Here is a 21,326-nt window from a genome sequence, read left to right as displayed (position 1 = left end):
CATGGTTTGATAAATGCCTGGAATATCATTCAGTTTTGGTGGGGACAGTTTCCTAGAGTTAAATGGGTTCACATTTTTAAACAGATGTGCCACATACTTATAACTCCTCCACTACAACCTTTATACCATGAATCCGCCCTTTGGACTGAGACACCCCCTGAGTTACATGAGAGGAAACAGAGTTCAGCAGAGGAAGTCAGACAGAGCTCCTCCCTCACTGAGAAGTGAAACCAGGAAACAGTTTGTTCTTCTTCCTCACTGCAAAGAGACAGACGGACTGAAAGACAGACGATCAGATTCACCTTCAGACCAAACTAACAACTTCCTCTGAGTTCAGCTACAGGAGAGAAAAGTGGAAACTACAACCCTGCTGCGTCAACCTGCGGACCCTCCACCCCCTGAAGGTGAGTCTCCAAACATCACTCAAAGTGAATTTCAGTGAAGTCAGTAGAGGAGGGGGAGGGGAGCCGTGACTGACTGAACTTCCTGTCTGCTGTGTTTCAGCTTCACTCAGAGACAACATGGCTTCCAGGTTAGAGGAAGATCTCTGCTGTCCGGTCTGTAAGGACGTCTTTAGAGATCCTGTCATCCTGTCCTGCTGCCACAGCTTCTGTAAAGCCTGTCTGCAGACCTGGTGGACGAGGAAAGAAGTAAAGGATTGTCCAGTTTGTAGGAGAACATCTTCAAGTATAAATCCCCCTCGTAATCTGTCTTTAAAGAACCTGTGTGAGGCCTTCTCACTGGAGAGAGGTCAGAGATCTCCAGAGGCTCTCTGCAGTCTGCACTCTGAGAAGCTCAGACTCTTCTGTCTGGACCATCAGCAGCCAGTGTGTCTCGTCTGCAGAGATTCAAGAACACACAAAAACCACAGATTCAGACCCATGGATGAAGCTGCTCAGGATCTCAGAGAGGAGCTCCAGAAAGCTCTGCATCCCTTAAAGAAGAAACTGAAGCTCTTTGAAGAAGTTAAAGTGAAGTTTGATCAAACAGCAGGACACATGAAGGTCCAGGCTCAACACACAGAGACGCAGATTAAGGAGCAGTTTAAGAAGCTTCACCAGTTTCTAGAAGAGGAAGAGGAGGCCAGGATGGCTGCACTGAGGAAGGAAGAGGGGCAGAAGAGGAGGATGATGGAGGAGAAGATGGTGGCTATGAGCAGAGAGATAGCAGCTATTTCACACACAGTCAGAGCCACAGAGGAGGAGCTGAGAGCTGAAGACGTCTCCTTCCTGCTCAACTGCAAGGCTGTAGTGGAGAGGCTGCAGCGCCCCCTGCTGGAGGACCCACAGCTGCCCTCAGGAGCTCTGATAGACCAGGCCAAACACCTGGGCAACCTCAGCTTCAACATCTGGAGCAAGATGAAGAACATGGTGTCCTACTCTCCTCTCATCCTGGACCCAAACACTGCTCATCCAAGACTCATCCTGTCTGAAGATCTGACCAGAGTGAGACAAGGAGGATGGAGACTTCCTAATAATCCAGAGAGGTTTGATAAATACCCCTCTGTCATGGGCTCTGAGGGCTTTAACTCAGGGACTCACAGCTGGGATGTCCAGGTTACAGGCAGTACATTCTGGTTTCTGGGTGTGTTAGCAGAGTCTGTCCAGAGGAAGGGAGTCATACTGTCTGGATTATGGAGAATATGTTTCTGTAAAGGTAAATACTCAGCATGGTCACCATCAGTTCCAGAAACTGCTCTCCGCCTGAAGAAGAAGCTCCAGAGGGTCAGAGTTAATCTGGACTGGAACAGAGGAAAGTTGTCGTTCTCTGATCCTGACACTAACACACACATACACACCTTCACACACACTTTCACTGAGAGGATGTTTCCATACATTGGCACTGTGGGTGTAGTGAACATATTACCACTGAAGGTGTGTGTGACAGTGGATCAGAGAAGGTAGAGATAAACAGGATCATTATACCTATGATGTTTATCTCTTAAAGCAGGCGTGTGTATCTTTCTGGGTCTGTATAAGGATCAGCTCCTTCTTACATCCAGGCCTCGGTTAAACCATATTCTCCATCACGTTCACTTCTCTCGACGTCAGCCAATCAGATTGCTGCTCCCTCACTGAGAGTGGGATCCAGGTACCCCCCCAAAACACACCTAGCGGTGGTGAGGTGAAATCAGGGTTAATGTTATAATTATTACATTTAATTCATACCCAGCTAGAAATGTTTGTTGTTAACATTCACTCTTCCAGGAATGTTTTCAGCGGGAAGTTTTCTTTTGGTTTCCAGAATGTTCTTCTGAAGGGTAGGATAGCGTTCTCTAACAACATTCTTAAAATATTTTGTGATGACCTTCTTCAGATGTTTTTGATAATATTGTTCGAACATTATGCCCTACTATTCTTAAAACGTTTTCAGCGTCTTGTGCTGCATTCACTTGCACTCGGACATTAGGGATTTTCTCTCATAAATGTCCGATGAGCCACAACTTTTATTGCAAAACAAAGCTACCTACTGGGATGGCAGCTGGGGTGGCAAGGCTATTTTTTAGGGTGGCAGTTGCCACCCCATGCCACCCCGGTAGATCCGCCCCTGACTCCCCCTGCTGGTTATACTACAATAATACATTTCTTTGAAGTTATGAAGAAAATGCTTTGGGTTTATAAAAAATAGCATTTATTCGTTTTTTTATGTTATTGTTATAATTAGTTTTGATGGTCTTTTCTTTTGTTAATTTTGAATAAAAAAAATTATTTAGTAATTACATTAATTTGTATCACCTTCTTGTGTTATATATATATATTTGTATGTGTTATTTCTTTTTAAAACATGTTGTATTTGTAATTATCTTTATTTTAAATTGCTATTATATATTCTTTTTCAAGTTTGTTTTTATTATGTTATTGTATTATAAAAAAATACATTAAAATGTATTAAAAAAAGTGTTTTTATTATTTTGGTTATTTAATTTTCTAGTATATTTTATAATTGTTTTAATGTACATTTAGATAGTTAATTTTGAAAATAAATATTAAATGATTAACATCTGTGTGTACGTTTTCTTTGTGTGCTTGCTTTATTGTTATGTGTGGCTGCCGTGTTTTAAAACTGATCTAAAAGAAGAAAATAATCACACAAAACCTTTGTTTAATTAATTTAAAACTTAACTGGTCTATTTCAATTTAAGTTAGAAAATACTTTACCATTATTACTCTGATTATTATTTGTAGGTCATGTAGAGCAGAGGGTCCTTTTTCTGTAGGTGAGTAAACCTGAGTGCATCAGAACAATCAGACTGTATGAACACAACACACACACACACACACACACACACACACACACACACACACACACACACACACATACTGTGTTATGATATTCTTTAATAGTTACTGGTGATATTATGCAGCATTCATACAAATCAGTACAACATATATATTGGAAAAAGAAAGTGTGGTTCAGAACAAGTATCCCAGCTAGCGGGGAACGTTCCTACAACTTTGGCTAACATTACCTACAGGTTCTAATAATGTTTTAAAGAAACGTTTTAAGGATGTTTATTATTTCAAATAAGGTTTAAGGTTAACTAAGACATAACGTTTTAACTGCAACATTCAGAGGATGTTTTCAGGATGTTATTGAGGTCTGAGATGACAGAAAGTGTTTTATAAAACGTTCCTTTCATGCAGTGTTTCTCAAACTTTTTCATACCAAGGACCACTTAACCAATAAAAAAACACTCGCGGACCACCTAACTCCACAAATATCCAAAAACACATCGTTTTTTACAAATCGCCTGAAAATGGTACAAACAAGTGGCAACATGTGTGATGAAGGTGTTTATCTGGGCTATATCATGCAATCGAAAGTGAAACTTAAGCTCGCTCCATTGCGGAGATATTCCCGCGAGAGTGCGGAAAACTTTAATTAATTAATTAATTAATTAAAAATGTGAAATTTTACCAATAAACTCACGGACCACTAGGGGGCGCTCACAGACCACCAGTGGTCCGCGGACCACACTTTGAGAAGCACTGCATAATGTGATATGTTAACAAAGGTGGAACGTTTTGCCTGCAACATTATAAGGATGTGTTTTGGACGTTGTTGGGTAACACATTAAAGATGTTCTTTATAAAACGTTCCCTCAATGTTACCTGATAACCAAAGAAGAACATTCTCCAAGAAACATTCTGAAAATGTTTTCAGGATGTTATTTTTTTTAATAAAACGTTCCTGTGATGGCAAATATTAACACGGTCATGGTCAACGTCAGATTTATTTCTAGAGCGCTTTAAAAAACAAACTTTTGTTTGAAAAGGATGTTTTAAAAAATCACACCACATTTTCCTTTTGAAAAAAATAAACACGCACGTAATTCATGATAAGCTGTAAGCAGATATTGCATGTTTGCGGTGGCATGTGTGAGTTCCCAGCTAGACATGTTTGGTTCTCAAACAATTCTGAGAATGTTACCTTTCATTGTTCTATGTTTTCAGCGGGACGTTTTATTTTGGTTCCCAGAATGTTCTTCTGAAAGGTAGGATAACGTTCTCTAAAAACATTCTTAACATGTTTGGTGATAACCTTCTTAAGATGTATGAGCGCATTGAGACAATGAATAGGACGTATACAAACGAATTTTAAGAACAGTAGGGCATAATGTTCTAACGATGTTATGAAAAACATCTTAAGGTTATCAAAAACATCTTAAGAAGGGAAACGTAAACAAGTAAGTAATTAAGTAAACAAAATAAATAATTTGATTCTAGTGGAAGCTACGTAATTCAAGTGTATCCATCCCAGGATCTAGTAACTAGCAACTAGCAACATTTAGTTATTTAGTATTTCATCGTTATCTACTCAACTCAACACTGTCTTGTTTTTTTCTCTCATCTTCATCTTTTTTCTTCTTCCTTTTTTCGCCTCCAGAAAGATAATTTATCTTCATTTTTCAGAGCCTTTCCTTGTCATCAGGATTATTTTGTAAACAATCATGCACGCGATTTACGATACTGACCGGAGTGAGCCTGGATAAGGTGGGGCCCCCATTAGGGAGGTCTCCTACTGTCTGTCATTGCAAACGTTGCGCACTGACTCACTCAAATTCAGTTCATCTACAATAATGGGGCCCCCACTATTGTAGATTAACTGAATTTGATGAAGGCTTATGGCAATGTATGATGTTTAATTGTATTTTTTGTATAATTTGTTGTTCTGAATTTTGCATTAAAAAAACAACAACAAAAAACGACACTGATGTCGTTTTAAAGATGTGTCCCCCCTCGGGGGACCCCTACTGGTCTGGGGCCCCAAGCAGTTGGCTGCCTTTCCTGTCCGCAAGCGGCAGCCCTCTGGGTGCTCATCCTAAATGTCGGCTCTGATGTAACGATATTCATAATTAAGTAAATGTAACACCCTTTTCACCCCGGTTACACGTTTCATTTGCCCTGTACGCTGTAAGTGATGAAAATGGGGAATGTTTGCTTATCTGGCGCCCGCAGCTCACAGCCAAAATGCGAGTGAGCGTGGGAGCGAGCGAGGGAGAGAGGCAGAGAGGCAGAGAGGCAGAGAGGCAGAGAGGCAGGTCCGGATCCGGTCAGAACTGCAAATCAATCCGGACCGAACCCTGTGTCCCATTATTAAAAAATAAGAATAATTATAAAAAATAATAATAATAATTTCTGATTCTGATGTAAATTAAAGTGGACCTATTATGCTATATTGGAAACATATATTGTAGGGCCATACCTATACAAAACATGTCTGTGAAGTTTTTTGCTTAAAATACCAAACAGTTCACCCATTTTGTAGCCATGCCTCATACTACTCACACCCCTCTTTTGCAGCCCTGTTAGAGAAACGCGGATTTTGGGTCCTTAGCTTGACAAAAAAGAGGAGGCGGAGCTAATGCCTGATCAGAATCCTACCGGAGATAAAGTTAAATTCTGCTGTGATAAAACGCCATCCTGTTTAAACCAGGTCAAGGATTATTTCTGAAACAGTATGGAGCTCAAATGCTTTTTCTCTTGCGGGTTTATCACAAGGTGAGTCCCTTTTTTTATTTCCTGCTTTTTAAACACATATGCTCTCCAGCACAGGTTAGCTCTGAGTGTTAGCAAGGCTTGCTAATGTAAACAAAGACGAGATTACGTCCAAAACACGTCAGGCATTTCTGATAGCAATTTTCTGTGGGTCCGCTGCCGATTTGACGTCAGATCCGCAGCAAATCTGTATCTGCTCGTTGTACCCCTATTTTTAAAAGATTTGGGTACAGAGGAAAAGAGAGAGGGTTTTATTTTCTGACGCTGCCTGAGTTCCCCGACACACCGGGGACACATATTTATGTATAAAAGACATCACAAAGTGCATTTTGATGACCTGGAAATTATTGAAGCAATATGCTCATTTTCCGATAAAGATCTGAATATAAAATATTTAGAGTATTAAAATACAATAAAAAGAGGTGTGTCCTAAGTGTAGTTATTTGACCCAGCACTGATTTTGAGTGATTAGGTCACATGACCTGGAAGGTATTGAAGCAATATGCTAATTTCCCCATACAAATATTAATATAAAAACTATTTAGAGTATTAAAATGCAATAAAAAGAGGTGTGTCCTATGCAGACAAATGTAGTTATTTGATCCAGCACTGATTTTGAGTTATGTCACATGACCAAGCAGTTATTGAAGAAATATGCAAATGTTTCCATCAAAATATTAATCAAACCTATTTAAAGTATTAAAATGCAATAAAAGAGGTGTGTTCAATAAATGTATGCTCTGAATTTGCTTCACATTCACACGATCGGGAAGCTGTCGATTTATTAAAAAGAACATTTTTCTTGTGTAATTGTAAAAGTCATTTTTTGATGGTCCCTAAGTGAAAGCCTCGTTTCCCGGAGAAGATCTCCCCGTCGAATATCCAACCTAAAACTTCACCGCGGTACTTATTATAGAATGACTGTAGTAAAGAAACTGAGTTTACACTTCCAAAACTCACAGGAAATTATCATATCTAAAATGTATAGGTAGGGTAGTGGTGGTCTAATATTGGATAGTGAGGTGGGCTGAAGATCGGAAGGTTGCGAGCTCAAATCCCGACTGGAACACCACCACTAATATGCCCTTGAGTAAGGCACTTAGCCCTCAGTTACTCCAGGGAGAATGTCCCTGTATGGTAATTGTAAATCACTTTGTATAAAGGCGTCAGCTAAATGCAATGTAATATTGTAATGTAGCCTATGCCTAAGCATCAACACAATCAAATTGATTCCAAAAATATCAAAAACTATGGTGTTGTCTATATATTTTGGATTTTCCTCCTTATTGTCTTAAACTGTTTTATATTCGCAGAATATGGGGCACTACACATTCCCTCGGGGCTAAACACATTTGTATTTTATTAATTTGATCTTAAAGTTGGTTTTAGACCAAAATGTCCACTCGTCTGTCTCTCTCTGTAGCTGTTGCCATGGAGACGGATCTCAAACACACACACACCACTGACGGTTGCAGCGTAAATAAAGTCCGACAACTTGATCCCTAAAGTAAGTTTACGTTATTAATTTAACCTATTTTATACAGGCTATGTGTTCTACACAAGGTGACGCTATTAAAGCCTGATCAACGTTTTGTCTTGGGTGTTACATTTACGTCAAAGGGAGACGATAAAGACTGTTTTTACTTTAGCTCACCTTGGCTAAATTAGCATTGTTTTTAAGGCTAGGCTAGCTAATGCTAATGGTAAGTACCAAAACAACAGTGGAGATTGTACATGTCCTACATTCAAAATATAAGTATATTACCTCCTTATGTCCCTTGACATGTTTTTATGCTCCATGTGTGAAAAAAGGTTTTAACATTTGACCTGAAGTGAATGTATTGTTCTCTGTTTTAATTTGTTCTATGTTGTTGTTGTTGTTATTATTAGGATCAAAATGTAGGCTACTTAAACTACCAAAACACCTTATGCAGAAGGCCCATTGCAGAATATCACAAGTCATGTTATTGTATTATAATTGTGTATACATTCATGTGTTCATCACTTCAAGGTTGAGTCTTATGTATTATTGTTTGAAGAATGAGTGACTCCCTCACTGCCCCTGTTTCACACATAATCCCTTACTGCTGAACCAGAGGAGGAAGAGGAGGAAGAAGAAGAGTAATCATGCCGAAGAAAGCCAAGAAAGGTGGAGCAGGAAAAGCTGTAGGAAAGACGGAGGAGGAGAGGCTGATGTTCCTGCAGCAGAGAGCTCAGGCTGAGGAGGAGATGAACCGGAAGAAGGAGGAGGTCCTCACCCTGTTCCTGAAGGTAACTCATTTATATTCCTATTTATTAATCACTCAATGTTCAGAGTTATTAGAATAATTAGAACTCACTTTAGTTCATAAACTCAAAAAGAAGGATTGGAAAATGTATGTAGTGTAACGCAAAATGTAACTTTTTTTGTTGAACATTTTATTTATTCCACAAATATATAACATACATGGAGATGTACATACAAATTCATCCACAAAAAACACACTGGACGCTGCACTAGGTCAGAAACCAGAGGAGACTGTGAAGTCCACTGCAGACGGACCACTTTTGGACAAAATGTCCTCTCCGTTAAAGGCAGCTCGTTGTGGAATAGCCTCCCAACTGAGATACGGGATCGTCCCACTCTCAATAGCTTCAAAGGTCAACTCAAAGAATGGATGAGAAACAACCAGACGTGCAATCACCGCTAAATGCACTTTAACACAGGGGTATCTCCTCTTGCACTTTATGTATCTCTTGTGTCTTCTCTGCACTTTACATGTCGTAGCTGCTATAGTGTATTACCATGTCATAAATACTTGTGTATGCTGCTCTTGCTCTTTTGCACTTTTTGCATATCATGTATTTATTTGTTGATATGTGTATAATTGTCATGTTCTTAAATGTTTTATGTGAGGGACTGCAGATGGAAATGAGCTCAAAGCTAAAATCCGGCAGTGCAGTGTGAGATGTGAATAGTTCAATTAAAAGCAGCGGCAAAAAGAAAAGTCTTCAGCCTGGATTTAAAAGTAGTCAGAGTCGCATCCTTAGATATCTAAACACCTTGTTTTCTGTCTGGTGATCAGGACAAGCTGCAGAAGGAGGAGAGGAACGCGGCGGTGAACCTCCTGAAGCTGAACGAGGGCTGGAGGTCCGTCCTGCGTCAGACTCGAGCCTCCGAGCTGCGGAAAGACCTGACGGTGCTCAGCCAAACGTTTGAGAGGCAGCTGGACGGCCTGGACAGCGTCGTCAAGGTGAGACGCCCTCCTCATGACCTCACTTCCTGTCAGAGATGGCAAAAGTACACACATCCTTTACTCAAGTAGAAGTTCAGATACTTGTGTTTAAAAATACTCTGGTAAAAGTAGAAGTACTGACTAAACTTCTTTACTCAAGTCAAAGTAAAGAGGCTTTGAAATGTACTTCAGTAAAAAGTACCCATAGCTAGCAGCTGCTTTAAAGAGTACCTGACCTCCCTTTATATTAATAGAACAATAATGTCATTGTTTGCTAATGAATGTTTCCATGCTGAACAACGGCAACATGACAACGTTTCCATTGGTCCCTCTTCTTTAGAGAAGACCAGGAAATGATGGATACACGGATCGTGTTCAAATCAATAGGCACGCAATGACTCTAAAGAATAATGATCACGCACCAAACACACATTCAGACTAAAGCAGGGGTACTCAAATACAAATCTTAAAGGTCCAAAATAAATGTTTCAATAAGACAAAGGTCCGTTTATTACGGTCATTCAAACTTTTAAACAATTGCAACAAGATTCTTAACACGAGGTTGCAAAAACAAAAATAATCTGTATGCAGCAGTTTTCATTGTTATTGTGTCTGTGCTTGACCCCTCAGAGTCGCAGTGTAAGAGCTGCACAGTTATGAATAAAGGCAGCTGCACCCTCTTTCATTCAGAATTCCCATTATTGCTTTATAAATGTATTCCCCCTTGTCTGTCCACTGAGGTTCGTCAGGCCCAACACATCTTCAACAAACTCCCCCTTTGCCTCATCATAACAACTCACAAACACCAGCAACTGAGCATTGTCAGTGGTGTCAGTGGACTCACCCACAGCTAAGGAAATGCACTGTGCATTTTTTATTCCATCACAAAGCTGATGAATCAAATCACCAGCCAGTATTTATGTTCTTCTGGTTGCTGTGGAATCTGAGGGGATTTGCTTGATTTGGCCTGTTATTTCCTCTTTTTGTTTGCCTTCAACATGGTCGCCATCACTTCAGTCATGCATTCTTTTATACTGCAGTTATTATCCAGTGGAAAGTCCTTACCTACTGGCCTAGTTCAATCAAAGTGGTTACTTTCTGTTGGCTGGGCAGTGTAGTTTTACACACCGTCTGATTTGACTTTCTCAGGACTTAAAACAGTTTTTTGGGGGCAGACCCCCTCAAAGAAAAAAATATATTTACACACGTAAGGTCATCATCTTAATAGTTGTGTATGCTCATCCGTGAGCAGAGCATCAAGTTGGCATGTATATTACAGCTGAATGCGGCGATTACCATTTTGTTCAGCAAAACGCCTCACAACGTATTAAGATCAACAGCTTTAGTGCGTTTTCATTCAATGCTGAGTACAGCCAAACTGACAGTCTCTTCTCTGTCAGTGTAGACCGCAAATACCTCATTCCTTCAGCGCTTGGGTCCGAATGCTTCTCGTTTTGCGCCGTCCAGTTCAAAATGAAATGGCCGCCAATCGTATGTCCACGCTCGCGCCAGGACCGGGGGAGGGGTTACATGACGTGCATCTTGTGCTGCATTCACTTGCACTCGGACATTAGAGACTTTCTCTCATAAATGTCCGATGAGCCACAACTTTTCTTTCAAAACAAAGCTGCCAACTGGGGTGGCAGCTGGGGTGGCAAGGCCTATTTTTAGGGTGTCAGTTGCCACCCCAGTAGGTGAAACTAGGCTACTAGCTACAGTACAGATGGAACTAGATGAGCTGTTAACTCTCGCTCTGAATTTTTTTTTTTTAATTCTCGCTCTGACTTAGACAGGTTGAAAGAGACACACACATTTTTCCCACCCGTAGTCCGCGAAGACCCGCCCTACTGTGCCTCTGATTCGCAGATTGTTTGGGGGGAAAAAACGCTGACTGGATGCTGAATGTGATTGGACCAAAGCGTTGACACACACAGGTGGAACACAGTGGAACAGTCAGACATGCAGAGCGCTGTTTGCAGTGGACATAGCGGAGAATTTTGACTCGTTGCGAATGCGTTGTGGCGATGTCTCACATATAATACAGAGAGATAATACATATGAAAAGTATAATTTGCTCAGAGTCCGGAGACAGTGGTGGTTCGGTCCGGATCCGGACCGGAGTCCGTAGTTTGAGGATGCCTGGACTAAAGGAACCAGCTGTTTGGGAAATGAGAGAAGTAGAAAGTACAGGTATTTGAGTTCAACATGTAAGAAGTAGAAAGTACAGGTATTTGAGTTCAACATGTAAGAAGTAGAAAGTACAGGTATTTGAGTTTAACATGTAAGAAGTAGAAAGTACAGGTATTTGTGTTCAACATGTAAGAAGTAGAAAGTACAGGTATTTGTGTTCAACATGTAAGAAGTAGAAAGTACAGGTATTTGAGTTCAACATGTGAGAAGTAGAAAGTACAGGTATTTGGGTTCAACATGTAAGAAGTAGAAAGTTCAGGTATTTGTGTTCAACATGTAAGAAGTAGAAAGTACAGGTATTTGAGTTCAACATGTAAGAAGTAGAAAGTACAGGTATTTGTGTTCAACATGTAAGAAGTAGAAAGTACAGGTATTTGAGTTCAACATGTAAGAAGTAGAAAGTACAGGTATTTGGGTTCAACATGTAAGAAGTAGAAAGTACAGGTATTTGAGTTCAACATGTAAGAAGTAGAAAGTACAGGTATTTGGGTTCAACATGTAAGAAGTAGAAAGTACAGGTATTTGTGTTCAACATGTAAGAAGTAGAAAGTTCAGGTATTTGTGTTCAACATGTAAGAAGTAGAAAGTACAGGTATTTGAGTTCAACATGTAAGAAGTAGAAAGTACAGGTATTTGTGTTCAACATGTAAGAAGTAGAAAGTACAGGTATTTGTGTTCAACATGTAAGAAGTAGAAAGTTCAGGTATTTGTGTTCAACATGTAAGAAGTAGAAAGTACAGGTATTTGAGTTCAACATGTAAGAAGTAGAAAGTACAGGTATTTGGGTTCAACATGTAAGAAGTAGAAAGTTCAGGTATTTGTGTTCAACATGTAAGAAGTAGAAAGTACAGGTATTTGAGTTCAACATGTAAGAAGTAGAAAGTACAGGTATTTGTGTTCAACATGTAAGAAGTAGAAAGTACAGGTATTTGAGTTCAACATGTAAGAAGTAGAAAGTACAGGTATTTGGGTTCAACATGTAAGAAGTAGAAAGTACAGGTATTTGAGTTCAACATGTAAGAAGTAGAAAGTACAGGTATTTGGGTTCAACATGTAAGAAGTAGAAAGTACAGGTATTTGTGTTCAACATGTAAGAAGTAGAAAGTACAGGTATTTGGGTTCAACATGTAAGAAGTAGAAAGTACAGGTATTTGTGTTCAACATGTGAGAAGTAGAAAGTACAGGTATTTGGGTTCAACATGTAAGAAGTAGAAAGTACAGGTATTTGAGTTCAACATGTAAGAAGTAGAAAGTACAGGTATTTGGGTTCAACATGTAAGAAGTAGAAAGTACAGGTATTTGGGTTCAACATGTAAGAAGTAGAAAGTACAGGTATTTGTGTTCAACATGTGAGAAGTAGAAAGTACAGGTATTTGTGTTCAACATGTAAGAAGTAGAAAGTACAGGTATTTGGGTTCAACATGTAAGAAGTAGAAAGTACAGGTATTTGAGTTCAACATGTAAGAAGTAGAAAGTACAGGTATTTGGGTTCAACATGTAAGAAGTAGAAAGTACAGGTATTTGGGTTCAACATGTAAGAAGTAGAAAGTACAGGTATTTGAGTTCAACATGTAAGAAGTAGAAAGTACAGGTATTTGGGTTCAACATGTAAGAAGTAGAAAGTTCAGGTATTTGGGTTCAACATGTAAGAAGTAGAAAGTACAGGTATTTGTGTTCAACATGTAAGAAGTAGAAAGTACAGGTATTTGGGTTCAACATGTAAGAAGTAGAAAGTTCAGGTATTTGGGTTCAACATGTAAGAAGTAGAAAGTACAGGTATTTGTGTTCAACATGTAAGAAGTAGAAAGTACAGGTATTTGTGTTCAACATGTAAGAAGTAGAAAGTACAGGTATTAGTGTTCAACATGTAAGAAGTAGAAAGTACAGGTATTTGAGTTCAACATGTAAGAAGTAGAAAGTACAGGTATTTGTGTATTATGTTGATGTAGAAGAGACATGAAGAAGAGGGGACACATGGTGATGTAGAAGAGACATGAAGAAGTGGATTTTGCATAATAGGTGACCTTTAAGTACAGTAACGAAGTATCTGTACTCCTCTCCTCCCCCCCCCCACTTCCTGTCTCTGTCTCTGTGCCTCAGACCCTGGAGCGCGACCTCCAGGCTGCGGAGCGTCAGTCGGCTCAGGTGCGGCGCGTCCACCTGCAGCACCTGGAGCAGCTGTGGGCGCAGCAGCACCAGCAGCTGGAGGTGGAGCAGCAGCAGTGGGAGAGCGTCCTGCAGCAGCTCACCTCCAGGTTCAGCTCCGACAGGTCAGTGTGCCCAGCCTGAGGTTAAAGGTCAACTCTGTGTCTAACGCTTACCCTCCCATTGGCCCTCAGCAGAGGCGTAAGAAGTAAAAAGTGGAGAAATTACATATCCCAAAGACGACCATCTCTTGTTTGGCTGTGCTTCTATACACCGTCTGAATGTATGTGTGTGTTTGTATGTGCATATATGTGTGTATGTATATGTATGTAGGTATGTGTGAATATGTATATATGTGTTTTTGTGTGTGTGTGTGTGTGTGTGTTTAAGTACATAGATACATAGATATTTGTCATTTCAAACAACCCCTATGTAATGGCAATTTCCTGTTCCTATGTCCTATATATTTTTGCCGTTACTTCACAGAAGGGCTGAAGAGTGATCCAGACGCAGACACAAACAGATGATTTCCGGTCCTTTGTTGAAGTTTATAATGTTGTTTATTCAGCTTTACATACCAGGGTTAATTGTACAGTTCTAGTTGTTGTGATGAGCATCTGCCGGGCTGCTGGAATCGGTATGCTCTCTCCTTCTGTGTCCCTCTCTCTCCTGTCACCTATGACCTCCTTATATACACCCGGTGCAGCTAAACCCCACCACCAAGTGTTCAAAATAATATTGCACTATACATATAACTCAAATAAACTGACACACCAACATCACCCACAAAATGGCTCCTACACCCTATGTACTTTTTCGTTTTTATTTTATTCGACTAATTTTGTTGTGTAAAGTGTTTATAAGTAGTGTGTTTCACTGCTGGTGGTAATGCTACTGCCTGAATAAGCTTAATAAAAGGCAGGTTTTCCTTTAAATAAATCAGATTACATTTTCTACAGGTAACTAGTAATCGTAAAGGATTACATTGACCCTCCCAACCCTGTGTACAGACACACATTCAGACAGACAGATTCCTTGCTTTAAAGTACGGTACTGTCTGTTTCTTCCAGGGAGCAGATGTTGTCAAACGCAAAGCAGAAGCAGGATGATCTGAAGGACACGTCGTTCGCTGTGGAGCAGAAACACAAAACAGTGATGTTGGAAATCCACAAACTGTACATCGACAGCATCGCAGCGTACCACAGCGCTCATCAAGAGAGGGTAAACACTGAAACACTCCTCTCTCACCTGCTTCAGTCAGAGAATACCTAGATTGTAATCTGCCACAAAACCTGGTCTGGGTTCAGTCAGATGTCTGAGAGGACCACTCTTAGTTTGTAGAAAGAATATAGATATGTGTGGCAGAGAAACTCAGGGATTTTAGCCTTTGCAGACCATTTACATGCACCTAAACCTAGGGACACACTACAGGAGGAGGAAAACCCAACATGCACACAGATCAAGGCTCACTTCTCTAAGGCTGGAAAACTAATTCAAAATCCAAGTTCTGACATTATGTTTCTCTGTCTTGACATGAGAAGTTTGAATAATCTAAATCTTCTTATTGTGGGGACAAAACTATTTAAAATGGAAATATTTGTCTGATTTATATTTGTTTTAAAGGTGGGGTAGGTAAGAATGCAGAAACCAGCTCGAGTGCGCTAGAATTTGAAAGTACACACCCGAAAAAAATCTGCCCCTTCCTTCAGACTTCCTTACAGAGCCCCTCCTCCAACACACACGAACGCACACATGATTACATTAGATTAGATTACATTGCATTTAGCTGACGCTTTTATCCAAAGCGACTTACAATAAGTACATTCGACCAGGAAGACACAACCTTGAAGAAAACAGAATCATATAAGTACATCAGGTTTCATAGAGCCAAACATTTCAAGTGCTACTCAACTGGCTTTAGGTAAGCCAGTCCTTTATTAGTATATAAGTGCTTTGTTAATAGTTCTAACGCTCGAAGTGGAGTCGAAAGAGATGATTTTCAGTCTGCGCCGGAAGATGTGTAAGCTATCTGCTGTCCTGATGTCAATGGGGAGCTCATTCCACCATCTTGGAGCCAGGACAGCAAACCCACGTGTTTTTACCGATGGGAACTTGGGTCCCCCTCGCAGCGAGGGCGCAGCGAGTCGTTTGGCTGATGCAGAGCGTAGTGCACGCGCTGGGGTGTACGGTTTAACCATGTCCTGGATGTATGAAGGGCCAGATCCATTCACAGCATGGTAAGCAAGTACCAGTGTCTTGAAGTGGATTCTAGCAGTTACTGGAAGCCAGTGAAGGGAGCGGAGGAGCGGAGTGGTGTGGGAGAATTTAGGAAGGTTGAAGACCAGATGATGACCAATGAGGGCACGAGATGAGTTTGTGCACAGATGGAAGGCTGACAGGCAGGTAGGCCATCCAGTTACTTTAGCCGGCTCAGATGATTGGTCGTGCTTTTTACAGCGCCACGGCTTCCACAGATGACATATTTGTATTTATTGTCAAAGCATTTAATATATTCATTGCTATCGGGATGTTAAGAGCATTCCATGGAATATAACAAAAAGTGTTTCTGAAGTGAATTACCTACCCCACCTTTAATTGTCCTGATCTTACCTCTGTTAATATAGTCATTATCAAAGACAGCTGCATTTCTGTAACACACTGCAGGTTGTCATTTATTCAGTGTATTAAGTGTTTTAGTTTTTGTTTGTATTGTCTTTTGTATATTTTTATTGTACTGTTTTTCATCAATATATCACAGGTCTCAGATATAAACAGAGCCTGTCTCTGATTGGCTGAACCACCAAACCGATCATTGCAGCATTACCCATAATCCCCTCTGTTTCAGCCCTGTTTCCAAAGTGCTGATTCTCTGTCTGTTACTTTAGATGAAAATAAGGAGCCCCTCCCCACGCCCCTCTGAGAGACATTTGGTTACAAAGAACTCAAAGGTGCTCTAGGAGGAGATTCAGGTGATAAGGGGGGGGGGGGGGGTTACCTTGGTTGCTGATTGGCTAATGGTTACACAAGACAACACATCGCTATGACATCATCAAGTGGCCAAAATCTGATCAGCTCATTTTCAGACAGGTTTTTATAGAAATGGATCAAAAAGAGAGAGAATCTTTGTTCCTGAAACTTTCAGAGTCTCTTTCCACAGAGGGGACACATGTTGATGTAGAAGAGACATGAAGAAGAGGGGACACATGTTGATGTAGAAGAGACATGAAGAAGAGGGGACACATGTTGATGTAGAAGAGACATGAAGAAGAGGGGACACATGTTGATGTAGAAGACACATGAAGAAGAGGGGACACATGTTGATGTAGAAGAGACATGAAGAAGAGGCGACACATGTTGATGTAGAAGAGACATGAAGAAGAGGGGACACATGTTGATGTAGAAGAGACATAAAGAAGAGGGGACACATGTTGATGTAGAAGAGACATGAAGAAGAGGGGACACATGTTGATGTAGAAGAGACATGAAGAAGAGGGGACACATGTTGATGTAGAAGAGACATGAAGAAGGGGGGACACATGTTGATGTAGAAGAGACATGGAGAAGAGGGGACACGTGTTGATGTAGAAGAGACATGAAGAAGAGGGGACACATGTTGATGTAGAAGAGACGTGAAGAAGAGGGGACACATGTTGATGTAGAAGAGACATGAAGAAGAGGGGACACATGTTGATGTAGAAGAGACATGAAGAAGAGGGGACACATGTTGATGTAGAAGAGACATGAAGAAGGGGGGACACATGTTGATGTAGAAGAGACATGGAGAAGAGGGGACACATGTTGATGTAGAAGAGACATGAAGAAGAGGGGACACATGTTGATGTAGAAGAGACATGAAGAAGAGAGGACACATGTTGATGTAGAAGAGACATGAAGAAGAGGGGACACATGTTGATGTAGAAGAGACATGAAGAAGAGGGGACACATGTTGATATAGAAGAGACATGAAGAAGAGGGGACACATGTTGATATAGAAGAGACATGAAGAAGAGGGGACACATGTTGATATAGAAGAGACATGAAGAAGAGGGGACACATGTTGATGTAGAAGAGACATGAAGAAGAGGGGACACATGTTGATGTAGAAGAGACATGAAGAAGAGGGTTTTGCACAACATTTGGTGAAAATAATTGTCTCTAATCTTTTTTAATGCTAAATATATTTTCAAATATATTAGTTACATTTTTCTTCTTCTCTTACGAGTTACTCTCTAATGTTGTTTATGTTTGCACGATCGTACACTAAAGCAACTTCCCCGCGTGTGTGAGCGCACCTGTCTCTGACTGTGACCCTCCTGTCTGTGCTCAGCTGCAGTCTCTGGGCCTGGAGGACGCGGAGCGGCTGGACCAGATGAAGAGGAAGAACCAGAAGGCGGTGGAGGTGGGCTCTGAGGAGGACAGCCTGCCCTTCCTGCACTGCATGAAGCAGGGCCTGAAGGACGACGTGAGGAACGTGAAGAGGCTGCAGGTGGAGGAACACACAGATATGATGTGGGGGGGGGGGTTACTCTGAGAGGGATTTCTGATTTCTACTTTAACCCTTGGGGTGGAGGAGAGGAGGAGAAGAGGGGTGGAGGAGAGGAGGGGTGGAGGAGAAGAGGGGTGGAGGGGTGGAGGGGAGGGGGGAGGGGGGAGGGGTGGAGGAGGTGAGGAGGGGTGGAGGGGAGGAGGAGAGGAGGGGTGGAGGGTGGAGGAGAGGAGGGGTGGAGGAGAGGAGAGGAGGTTGAGGAGGGGTGGAGAGGAGGGGTGGAGGAGAGGAGGAGAGGAGGGGTGGAGGAGAGGAGGAGAGGAGGTGAGGAGGGGTGGAGGGGTGGAGGAGAGGAGGAGAGGAGGGGTGGAGGGGTGGAGGAGAGGAGGAGGGGTGGAGAGGAGGAGAGGAGGTGAGGAGGGGAGGAGGGGTGGAGGGGTGGAGGAGAGGAGGGGTGGAGGAGAGGAGGAGAGGAGGGGTGGGAGAGGAGGGGTGGAGGGGTGGAGGAGAGGAGGAGGGGTGGAGAGGAGGAGAGGAGGTGAGGAGGGGAGGAGGAGAGGAGGGGTGGAGGAGAGGAGGAGAGGAGGGGTGGAGAGGAGGGGTGGAGGAGAGGAGGGGTGGAGGGGTGGAGGAGAGGAGGTGTGGAGGAGAGGAGGGGAGGTGCTGCCGTACTGACATTTGTTTATTATTGACATTTTAGTTTTAGCTGACTGGTTTTCTATTTATTTATTTGTTTACTTGTTGTCTGTTTGTCTTCTGTCTGTGAGGGATTTGCCCTGCTGCTAAGCAGTATTTCATTGTTACTATACCTATTTTTTTATAAAGTGAAGATTTGTTTAGCTACTTTTGAAGCTCTGATAGAATAACTGTATGCTGTAACACCTGTGGTCTCCTCCTCTCTCAGGAACTGGTCATCAACCTCCGGGTGCAGTTGACCTCGAGCCGGACGGAGAACGTCTCGGTGGAGAGAGAGCTGACGGAGGCCAGGGATCAGATGAGGAGCCAGACTCAGGTGCTGCGGGACTATCTGACAGCCAATCAGACGGTGGCGAGGAAACAGCTGACCGATGTCACCATGCAGAGCGACCAAGCCGTCAAGAAACTGCAGGCGGTCATCGCCAGGGTAACAGTCTCACTTCCTGTCGGTCCACAGCTGTCTATTCTTATCCCATAACTTGAAATATATGTTGTGCGATCAAGCTTCTCGTGTGCAAGACACTTTCAAAACATGTTTTTTTTTTATCTGCACTTTCTCCTTTGCATACATTTCCCCCTGTGAGACGATACGGTTTCCCGATTACTGATTTCTGTGCTGATCCAGGGTCAGAAGGTCTTACGAGTGGCTGAAATGTGTCGTAAGATGGAGAGCGAGCAGAGGACCATCTCTTCACTGATCCCTGCTGAGGAACAGAGGCAGGAGGAGACTGCAGCTGAGGCAGAGGAACCAGGGAAGGAACCAGGGAAGGAACCAGGAAAGGTAGGATGTGATTCAGAGCTAAGGATATCTTAACCTTTCCAACATTTCCCTTTATCCACTCAGTCATTAAATCGACATTACTGATGATTGTAGGTATCAATAGTAAAGCCTACCGTATTATCACAACACAATAAAGGTAATTAAGGTTATCTGGTCAACGGGAAATATTGGGATATCTGACTTTCTCCATATTGCCCAGCTCTACTTTGAATAATAATTAGGGTTCTGACTTTGTTATTGGTTCTCTGGATGTTTCTCTGGATGTTTCTCCATTAAACAAAAGTCTATAATCCATAAATACATTTCAAAAGTTCAACGACTGGAATAATCAAGAAAAAACACATTGAGTGGATTTACTTCCTCTGAAAAACAAAGTGATTAATCAAAAGGTGAAATGTTGCCTTCACTGTCCTCTGTGTCTGCAGGAGATGTCAGCGCTGTGTCACGTGACGCTGAGCATGAACACCTCGCTGCTGCAGAGAGAAGCTCTGAGGAGGAACAGAGACGCTCTGATGGGAGAGAACCAGCAGCTGAGGATCCTGCTGAGGCAGCACCTGGACGCCATGACACTCACTGACCACGACCTGGAGGAGGCCCACCCTCTGCTCAGCGTGTACCGCGCCCCCACCACCTCCACACACCCCGAGAACCAGAGGAAACACCCCGACAACGAGCGGAAACACACCGTCGTCGAGGCCGTCCACGCCGCCAAACACGCGCTGTGACAGAGACTGAGATTATATAAAAACTGTTTATCAAAACTGTGTTTTCTGAATATCATCACGTTCTAATAACTGTGTTCTCTTTCTTGAGATATTACGAATAGTTTCCCTGAATTTATTGTGGAAGTGATTTCTTAGAGCTGCGTTCAACCACATTTCTATTTCTATTAGGGCTTCTCAATTAATCGTATTTTAATCGCAATTACGATTTTGGCTTGCAACGATTACGAAAACAACGTAATTTAAATTATTTTTTTCAGTTGAATCAAGTTCAGGGTCAACTGTTAAAAACATACTGTTCAAATTTGTTTCAATAAATGGATGTTTTCAAAGTAAATGGATAATCGTTTTTAATAATCGTGATATCAATTATTGACCCAAATAATCGACCCTAATTTCTATCCAATTAATCTTACCGCGCCCCCACCACCTCGTCATCGAGGAAACACACCGTCACCTAGAGGAAACACACCGTCACCTAGAGGAAACACACCGTCATCTAGAGGAAACACACCGTCACCTAGAGGAAACACACGTCACCTAGAGGAAACACACCGTCACCTAGAGGAAACACACCGTCACCTAGAGGAAACACACCGTCACCTAGAGGAAACACACCGTCATCTAGAGGAAACACACCGTCACCTAGAGGAAACACACGTCATCTAGAGGAAACACACCGTCACCTAGAGGAAACACACCGTCATCTAGAGGAAACACACCGTCATCTAGAGGAAACACCGTCATCTAGAGGAAACACACCGTCACCTAGAGGAAACACACCGTCACCTAGAGGAAACACACGTCATCTAGAGGAAACACACCGTCACCTAGAGGAAACACACGTCATCTAGAGGGAACACACCGTCACCTAGAGGAAACACCGTCATCTAGAGGAAAACACCGTCACCTGGGAAACACACCGTCATCTAGAGGGAAACACCGTCACTCTAGAGGAAAACCCACCGTCACTAGAGGAAACACACCGTCACCTAGAAGAAACACACGTCATCTAGAGGAAAACACACGTCCCTAGAGGAAACACACCGTCACCTAGAGGAAACACACCGTCACCTAGAGGAAACACACCGT

General features: G+C 42.0%; 2 protein-coding genes across 4 annotated transcripts; both read left to right on the top strand.

Moving 5' to 3' along the window:
- Nucleotides 1-264: 264 nt before the first annotated feature.
- LOC117533053 (E3 ubiquitin-protein ligase TRIM39-like) lies at nucleotides 265-2,730 on the top strand. The gene is made up of 2 exons (XM_034196671.1): nucleotides 265-404; nucleotides 505-2,730. The coding sequence occupies exon 2, from the start codon at nucleotides 522-524 to the stop codon at nucleotides 1,902-1,904; it is 1,383 nt and encodes a 460-aa protein (XP_034052562.1). The 5' UTR covers nucleotides 265-404; nucleotides 505-521; the 3' UTR covers nucleotides 1,905-2,730.
- Nucleotides 2,731-6,877: 4,147 nt separating this feature from the next.
- Nucleotides 6,878-20,273, top strand: ccdc65 (coiled-coil domain containing 65). 3 transcript variants are annotated; one of them, XM_034196670.1, is made up of 10 exons: nucleotides 6,878-6,902; nucleotides 7,423-7,506; nucleotides 8,096-8,270; nucleotides 9,065-9,232; nucleotides 13,505-13,674; nucleotides 14,620-14,770; nucleotides 17,877-18,035; nucleotides 18,940-19,158; nucleotides 19,396-19,512; nucleotides 19,938-20,273. In XM_034196670.1, exons 3-10 carry the CDS (start codon nucleotides 8,127-8,129, stop codon nucleotides 20,235-20,237), a joined length of 1,428 nt encoding a protein of 475 aa, XP_034052561.1. In that variant the 5' UTR covers nucleotides 6,878-6,902; nucleotides 7,423-7,506; nucleotides 8,096-8,126; the 3' UTR covers nucleotides 20,238-20,273. The 3 variants fall into 3 exon arrangements, with proteins under 3 accessions (XP_034052561.1, XP_034052559.1, XP_034052560.1); XM_034196668.1 differs by having other exon boundaries at nucleotides 6,883-6,902; nucleotides 19,357-19,512; XM_034196669.1 differs by lacking the exon at nucleotides 6,878-6,902 and having other exon boundaries at nucleotides 7,445-7,506; nucleotides 8,098-8,270; nucleotides 19,357-19,512.
- The last annotated feature ends 1,053 nt before the right edge of the window (nucleotides 20,274-21,326 follow it).

The sequence above is a fragment of the Gymnodraco acuticeps genome, unplaced genomic scaffold, assembly GCF_902827175.1.
Source record: "Gymnodraco acuticeps unplaced genomic scaffold, fGymAcu1.1, whole genome shotgun sequence".
NCBI classification, from domain to species: Eukaryota; Metazoa; Chordata; class Actinopteri; order Perciformes; family Bathydraconidae; genus Gymnodraco; species Gymnodraco acuticeps.
Note: the sequence above shows the minus strand (reverse complement) of the source record. Positions and strands in the feature narration are given on the sequence as shown.

What these genes read in the sequence shown, in the direction of transcription:
- LOC117533053 (XM_034196671.1), top strand. Translation starts at nt 522, where the DNA reads ATGGCTTCCAGGTTAGAGGAAGATCTCTGCTGTCCGGTCTGTAAGGAC.
- ccdc65 (XM_034196668.1), top strand. Translation starts at nt 8,127, where the DNA reads ATGCCGAAGAAAGCCAAGAAAGGTGGAGCAGGAAAAGCTGTAGGAAAG. An exon ending in GCCTGGACAGCGTCGTCAAG is followed by an intron (nt 9,233 to 13,504) that starts GTGAGACGCCCT and finishes TCTGTGCCTCAG; the next exon opens with ACCCTGGAGCGCGACCTCCA. An exon ending in CAGGGAAGGAACCAGGAAAG is followed by an intron (nt 19,513 to 19,937) that starts GTAGGATGTGAT and finishes CTGTGTCTGCAG; the next exon opens with GAGATGTCAGCGCTGTGTCA.